The 8,159-nt window shown below is 40.7% G+C and overlaps 1 protein-coding gene across 3 annotated transcripts in view; it reads right to left on the bottom strand.

Annotated features, from left to right (window-relative positions):
• Positions 1–299: 299 nt before the first annotated feature.
• Positions 300–8,159, bottom strand: part of ndst1b (N-deacetylase/N-sulfotransferase (heparan glucosaminyl) 1b) — a 67,644-nt gene continuing 59,784 nt past the window's right edge. For all 3 annotated transcript variants that reach the window (XM_060890491.1, XM_060890493.1, XM_060890492.1), the window contains 5 exons: positions 7,788–7,962; positions 6,889–7,059; positions 6,385–6,494; positions 5,015–5,117; positions 300–3,321 (listed from right to left, as the gene is read on the bottom strand). In XM_060890491.1, coding sequence (XP_060746474.1) covers positions 3,202–3,321; positions 5,015–5,117; positions 6,385–6,494; positions 6,889–7,059; positions 7,788–7,962 — 679 coding nt within the window. In that variant the 3' untranslated portion in view covers positions 300–3,201. The remainder of the gene's footprint in view (positions 3,322–5,014; positions 5,118–6,384; positions 6,495–6,888; positions 7,060–7,787; positions 7,963–8,159) is intronic.

The following is an 8,159-nucleotide window of genomic DNA, read 5'->3' as shown; positions in this document are numbered from 1 at the left end:
GAGAAAACCGGAGAATCCAGACGAAACCCCACATGCAAACTCCACAAAACCCCCAAACCCTGGAGACGTGAGACCAACATGCTAACCGCTAAACCTCACGTGTATAAAAGATGTTCGAACAAAACCTCACGTTTTCAGATCAGCGGTTTAGCAGCAAATTTGTGTCATAATTAAAAACGCTCAGAGGCGGTGTGTATCCTGCACTGTGAATATACTCGAGCTTCTCCACAATCTCTTCTCCTTAACTTCTTCGTGAGAAACTGAACGCGAAACGAGACGAAAGAATCACATCAAAGACGTAAAAAGACAGTGGTTTCTTTATTTGCAAATTAATCACAAAAATATTGGCTACCAACAATAAAAAATATTAACAATGATAGGTTTGATTGTACAGTCCAGATGATTATTTTTTTACCTTACAGTTTCTTTCATTTACATCACTATCTACTGATATCCTACATTATAATACAGAAAGCACAAGATTGGCAGTGTGAAGTTCATGGGAACCACTTTGTGTTTGTGTGTGGTCAGAAATATGGAACCCAAAAGGAGGGAAAATAATAATAATAATAAAAAAAAGTCTCTCTTCTCTCCTCTCCTCTCTGTCTTTCTTTCTATACACAGAGAACACAGGGTTTGTGCTTGGTGCAAAACGTTCCGACTTTCTCAGGAAAATATATTATTGCATTGTTATTACAGTTAGAAATTAAAAAAAAAAAAAAACGAAACAAAGCATTATCGTCAACATCGTGATGGAGATCTGAGCAGCATGATGGTGGTTGTGTAAGTTTGTGTTGAGAACAGTGAGCGTGTGTATAAGGTGCATGGGTCGGTATTACAGACAGTGTGCGCTTAAACAAGAGCCCTCTATATTACACAAAAGAACACAAATCTCCAGCGAATGCTTCGGACGTTCATTCATACAGAGCCTTCATCATGATGGATTGTACGTTTAACCGCAAGAGAGAGGAAAGCGATCGTTTTTTTATAATCTGGAAAAAAAAACGAGAAGACGACCAAATAAATTGTGCTTATTGGGCATCGTACTCTCGGAGAACTGTTTTCATACATATTTGGTTTGCAATACAGGAAAAAAAAAAAAAAAAAAATCAAATACTGTTCATAATTCTAGATTTTCAAGTTAATTTGAAATCATTATTTGATCTTTCGGAGCTCATCAGCTCTCCTCCAGCATCACAAGAGAGTCTGTTAATAAAGTATTAAAATAAAACAAAAGAAAAAAAAAGAGAAAATATCCATATAATGGAACAATCAGGCTTCCTGGTCTTCATATCAGCAATCATGTCAGTGGCGTCTCGACGTTTCGGTAAAAATCAGGAAGCTCGAGCAAAACGTCGTGTTCTAACTGTCTCACTTTATAAACCTTGTTAAACCACGATCAGGATGATTTACTCATTCGCTCTGAACTTAAGTACTCTACGTTATCCCGTTATTTATTTATTTTTGTCACTTTATTCTTCTTAGGGTCGTACTGGATCCTGGAAGCACCGAACACAAGCTTATTCACTCCTGGAGGTCATTTATCGTATCCAATCTACAGTTGGGAAGAAACCCACATGAATACAGATCAAACCCGGGGTCCTGAAGATGTGAGAACGTCACAAGACACCTCTAAATCATTGCACGCTGGAGATGTCCTGTAGGCAAACTGATGAATCTACACCATGCACACGTTCAGAAATCGTTGTGCGATCTCGATAATGATCTCAAACGGCTTACGGATTAACGGGTTTCCCTTTCGTCCGGAAGGCATACGGAAGACGTGATCGTCTGGCCGACAGCGTGAGAGGTTATAGGGGATGGTTTAAAATACATCACTGATAACATCAGCACCATATAAAAGAGGGATGAAGGGAATAATAATAATAATAATAATAATAATAAAAAAAGGGGGGGTTGAGGTTTTGTTCGTTATTTGAATCGCAGCTGGAAGAAAAGCTCCATCAACTTCATCACGAGAAACGAGCACACGAGGAACTTGTAAGTATCGTAATCTGTGCTTACATTCAGGGGTGGAATTAATCAGTCACTCCAGAACAAAATCATTACAAAACGACCATCTTTATGTGCCAAAGGAAACGATACATTCTCCGATAAGTCTCAAGGACCGACTTGAGCTATTCGTAGGATGTTAAATCAAAGGGGCTGAATAATACTAAAATATTATAAAGTAATATTATAAAAAACAAAACAAAACAAAAAAAAAAACACCATATTCTGATCCGTGTTAATGTTCCAGGATGTTAATACTCTTACAGTCGGAACACTGGTTCATCCTGGAATCGTTTCTAGGCATGTGGTAACACTTCGGGTCGTGTGGCGAAAAGTAATCAGGGTTTAATTAAGGCGAGGATTCGTTTACTGCACAAAATATCGAGATCCCAAGTACTGTACATGTCCGTGCCCATATTTACACTCACATTTATTCTGGATGTAGCTTATTTGTTGTTATTGTTGCTTAAGTACCATAATTTGTGTAGCTTGTAACACCAACATAAATATCTAGATGTGTGATATATAGATTTTAGTTTAAATGTCACGTTTTGTCTTGATACGAATACGAAATGGAATGAGGGGCTTTTTTTTTTTAAAGAGGGGGGAAAAAAAAAACAGAACAGAACCAAAGACAGCAAGAGACTGGCTCCTGTTTCACAACACAACATGACATGAGTGTGAAAGAATGAAAGGATGGATGGATGGATGGATAAATTATTGGATGGAGGGGAAAAATATTCCGAGCTGAAGGTTCCGTCCTGGTTCTTGTTCGATCGTTGTTGTGCTGTTCCTCCAACGACGACAAAAAAGTATCTTGTGTCTTTTCCAAAATTGGGTCTAAAGGTGTTTGAGCAGAACATACACACAGGAAAAGCACAGTCTGTGTGTGTGTGTGTGTGTGTGTACAGACAGACATCCCTGGTGCCCATGCTCTCTCACAGAATGAAAAAGCAAGGGTATCGTCAGTGTCTCCGTCGCTCCGCACTTTGCCATTTTCCCCCCTCTCTCTGTTTCTTTTCCTCTCACAGCCCTGACCTCCAGATTGTGGCCTCCGTGGGCTGCTGTGCCTCATTCAGCTGCTTGGAGCTGATTCGGAGGAAATCGGAGAGGTAGAGTCTCCTCTGGAGCACGTGGAGGAGCGTGAGCGTGTCGCTTGTGTTTGCCCCCCGGCACCCGTGTTTCCAGCTACCTGCTGTGGAGCAGCTCCTCTCGTAGCCAGCTCGGCAGCGGCTGACCCATCTTGTACAGCAGCTTGGACAGCTCGATGTTGTGCTCGCGGTAGTGTTCTCGTAGGAAACGGCGTGACTGTCAGAGAGGAGGAAAATTGTTAAGACCATCATGCAGTACAGTTGATAAAGGTTTATAACAACAATAATAATAATAACATTATTATTACACAAGAGTGTGTGCACACAAGTGTGTGTGTGTGTGTGTGAACGAGAGAGAGAGCGAGAGAGAGTGTATGTGTGTGTGTGAGTGCATGCAAGTGTGGGAGAGTGTGTGAGAGTGTGTGTGCACGCAAGTGTGTGTGAGAGAGTGTGTGCGTGTAATAATAATAATAATAATAATAATAATAATAATAATAGTAATAATAATAAAAATAACAATAACAAGAATAATAACAATAATAATAAGAATAATAACAACAACAAACAATAACAATAATAATAAACAACAATAACAATAATAAAAACAACAACAACAACAATAATAATAATAATAATAATAATAATAATCCTTTGCCATTTGGGTTTATTAAGCTGTTACTAATATGATCTAGAACTCAGGAGCAAATGAAACAGTGATAAAACCCCCAAACATCTGGCTGCTAAAGCTCATGTACTTGAGTGTATTTACGTAGGTTTCATTTGGATGGAAAGCGAGATTTGTAGCACAGAGCACGTTTGTGGAAGTTAAAAAATTCACTCAGATGCTCCAGTTTCAGTGGAATAATTTAGAGAAAAACAATCCTGTGTGTTTAAGGCTAATATTTATCTGTAGAAATTGCTGTGCATGTCGTTACCAAAGTCTCAAGACACTCATGATTTCGTGTCAGGAGACAAAATCTATTTGTAATGAAAGTCTAAGGGCACTAGTTTGTTACATGTTCATGAATTCTTCACTCAAGGGTTATCTGAGTGAATAAAGCTGTGGACATCTGTAGCGTATGTCCCAAGCCCCTGACATGTGGGACAATCAATCAATCAATCAATCAACCATCTTATCTAAGAGAGAGACAGAGAAATAGGGAGACAGACAGACAGACGCGCAGACAGACAGACGAACAGACGCGCAGACAGACAGAGAGACAGACGGACCGGGAGACAATCTTGCACGCAGGTGGGCAGGTACACCGCCTGTTACACCGCCTGTTACACCGCCTGTTGAACTCCGAGCGCTCTCATCAACAGATCAGAACGGTTTTCCTGTTTGTTCGTTTTTTTGTTTTAAACGCAAGTATCAACTGTGCATAAAATTCTCTAAAGAATTTCATCAGTTCTTGAAATATTCAAAGGGGCCTATCAAAGTCATTGAGATCATATTGTTTCCCCATTCTCCACCCCTCAGGAATGATGTGTCCGTTTAAAAAATACGAGGTTCACTGCACACGCTTTTGATGACTTCATTTCGAAAGAAGGTGGAGATGAAGCCAGCGCTGCGAGAGTGGGTGTGTTTTTTTGGACCGAATGTGACGGTGCGCAGCTTTGGCTAGAAGGCGTGCTGTCATTTACAGCACTGCGGTGCGTGCAGGATACATCAGAATGCCCTTCAACTCCTCATTAACTTTGACTTGTCTGCCAAGATGCCTCGAGGTGACATCAAGGACCTCGGTGATATACGGTGCTGCTCTGTGCCCTACACGGTCCCTGCCAGTCCTCACCTAAACCATCACACTCCACACTCACCTGCCTCAGGAGTCCAAACATAACTGCAAAGAACAATCAAAAAAAAAATAAATAAATCTAAGCTTCTGATTTTTTAATACACGGACACTCACGTCCACGTCCATGTCAGGATATTTTCTTCCTTTGCTCTTCCCCAGGCATTTTGTCTTCCCCCCGTCCAGCAGCTGGCACCAGAATCCCTTCTTCGGATCGAACCTACGGAGAAACAAAATGGAGGCGGGTCAGCAGGACTGAGACGAACAGGTTTCCACATCAGCCTGAGAGAAGCAGAGTATGGCAGACAGATGGTGTACAGCCAGGTCTGTTTGCAGAAACAAACACGGGACAAACCAGGCCTATTGTCCACGGGGGGATGGGATGAACAGATGTTGCTGCTTATGAGCCTGGTGTAGTGATTATGTGGTCAGGCATGAAAGAATAAAAAAAAAAAAGGCAGAGTGGGAGATGAGAGAGTGAGTCAGAGTAGAGGTAGTGAGAGAAGATTAGAGGAAAGAGAAGGCGAAAAGGAACAGTCAAGAAAGAATGAAAGCTATGCAAAGAAGGACACGCAGATATGCATGAAGATATACAAAAAGAAAGAAAGAAAAAAAGAAAGAAAATAGAAAGAAAGGAAAGAAAAGAGAAAGAGAAGAGAGCGAGATAAACAACAAGGAAAAAGAAAAGGAACGCAGATGTACGCAATGATTTGGATACGCAGATGTACGCAGACAAGCAGAGCAGAAAACAAAGAAAATAAAATGAAAGAAAGATTAGTAACACGTGGGAGGGAGAAAAAACTGTAATGGAAAGACAGGAAATCAAAGGAAATAAGAAAGACAAACAAAATTAAAGTAAAGAAAAAAATTTAAGAAAAAAAGGTGGCAAAAAGGGGGAAAAAATCTAAAAAAAAAAAAAAAATAAAGACTAAAAAGAAAGTAAAGAAAGAAAATCTAAGAAAAAAAGTGGTAAAAAGGAAACAAAAAAAATCTAAAAAAAAGAGAAAGCAAAGATTAAAGGATGGATGAAAGGAAGGAAAGAAGATCAAAACATAAACCATCCAGACAGACAGAAAGACATACAGAAGAAAGGACAAGAAAAAGAAAAATGGAGGGAAATAGAAAAAAGTGAAGATGGAAGAAAAATTTGAAAAGAAGAGAGAGACAAAAAGAGAAAGAAGAAAAGACAGGTGAGTTGAACAAAAGAAAAAAAGAAATTCAAGCAAATGGAAAATAAAACAGACACTAAACAAGAGACAGATGAATGAATGCATGTAAAAAAAATAAAAATAAAAAAAAAAGAACAACCTGAAACACATCAAACCCAAACATCGCACACAGCGAGGGCTCCGTAACCAATCACCCAGTAATCACTGGCTTCCACTCACTGTAACTGTGCATCATTAAAGAGGAAAGGCAGAAAGGAAGCAGGAGCGTGTTGAGGAGCGTGTTCAGGAAGAAGCCCTCGGATAAATGAAGACACTCACGCTAGGATTTTGTGGTAATTGAGAGTGTTTGTGAGGCCAAGAAACTTCTGGATCTTATCCATGACTGCAGACGGCTCCGTCCTCAGCATCTGACCGTCCAGGACCAGGATCTGAGCACAGAGAGAGTGGGAGGGGTCGTTTATAACACCTTATATCAGCCAAGTACACACACACACAACCACACACACACACACACACCCACACACAACCACACACACAACCACCCACACACACACCCACCCACAACCACACACACACACACAACCACACACACCCACACACAACCACACACAACCACACACAACCACACACACAACCACCCACACACACACACACCCACACAACCACACACACACACACCCACAACCACACACACACACACACAAAACCACACACACACACCTACACAACCACACACACACCTACACAACCACACACACACCTACACAACCACACACACACCTACACAACCACACACACACCTACACAACCACACACACACACCTGGCTGGGATGATAGTGGCTGAGCCATCGCTGCAGGTGTGTGGCGTACAAGCCGGGAAGCAAGCAGCGATTCTGCAGCACCTTCAGTTTGATCGGGACGTCGTGGCCAGCAGTGATGACATCATGAAAGGTGTATTTCTGGGCCACAGGGTCATCGTGGGCTCTCTGGTGCTGCAGCAGAGCAGAAACAACAAAGTGGTTGAGACTGTCAGTCTGCCTACATTCATGTGGGACTGTCAGTCTGTCTGTCTGCCTACACTGCACTATCTGTCCTTTTTTTCCTCTACTTTCATTGTTCCTTTCATTAATTCTTTCTCTCTTTCTTTCTTTTAAAATTTCATTTTCTTTCTGTCTTTCTTTTATTAATCCATGTCTTTCTTTCTTTCCTTTTCTTTCTTTCTTAAATTCAATTCATTCGTTCATTCCTTCCTTGATTGTTTTTTTCATTTATCTGTCTTTTTTTCCTTTGCCGTTTTCTAATACTTTCCATCTTTCTTTTTCCTTTGTTCCTATTTTCTGTCTTTGATTTCCGGTTCTTTCTTCTGGCCATAAAGTAAACTAATGAATGACAGGATTCCTGTCATTCGTGCATTTTGAGACCTAAACGATGTTCAAAGTGGCAACTAGCATGTTCTTACTGATCGCTAGATCTAACAGGATCACTGAACCAAGTTAATAATACTAACAACAAGGATTATTATAAACATACTGACAAATAATTTGAGGTCATAAATGACAGGTTTTTATTTGACAGTAAAGTGTAGCTGATCATGTCAAACACTCCGATAACACCAGCATTAGCTTCATGCTCCTGGTTCAATGGGCAGGATGACAATCATTTCCACTGCAACAATAAGGCTAAAGTAAAGTTTTTGTTTTCTCTGTGCTCAGAGACTGACCTGGTACCAGGAGTAGGCTCTGTCAGCGGGATTAATGAGGATGGTGATGATCTTGGCTTTAGGAAGAAGCGCGGCAGCTCGACGGGCTGCTACTTCAGAGTCAAAGTAGTTGGCACTCTTCTCGAAGTAGAAATCTGAGCTAGTGTTGGAGGGAAGAGGGAAAAACTCCATATACCTATGAGGGAAAATACATGGGATCAGATTAAAACAAAAGAGTTAATGAAAGAAAAACGCCAGCAGATTCAAGTAAGTACGTGTACGGATGGAAGTCTAGTGGTAAACGACGACTTGTACACTGAGCATTTCTACTTACTCACAACACGCCTGAATGTGAAAGACTGAGATCGGACAGGTATGAGCTTATATGCTCGC

Source organism: Tachysurus vachellii, chromosome 17 (assembly GCF_030014155.1).
Source record: "Tachysurus vachellii isolate PV-2020 chromosome 17, HZAU_Pvac_v1, whole genome shotgun sequence".
NCBI lineage: Eukaryota > Metazoa > Chordata > Actinopteri > Siluriformes > Bagridae > Tachysurus > Tachysurus vachellii.
The sequence above is the reverse complement of the archived record's forward strand: the minus strand, read 5'-3'. Positions and strand labels throughout refer to the sequence as shown.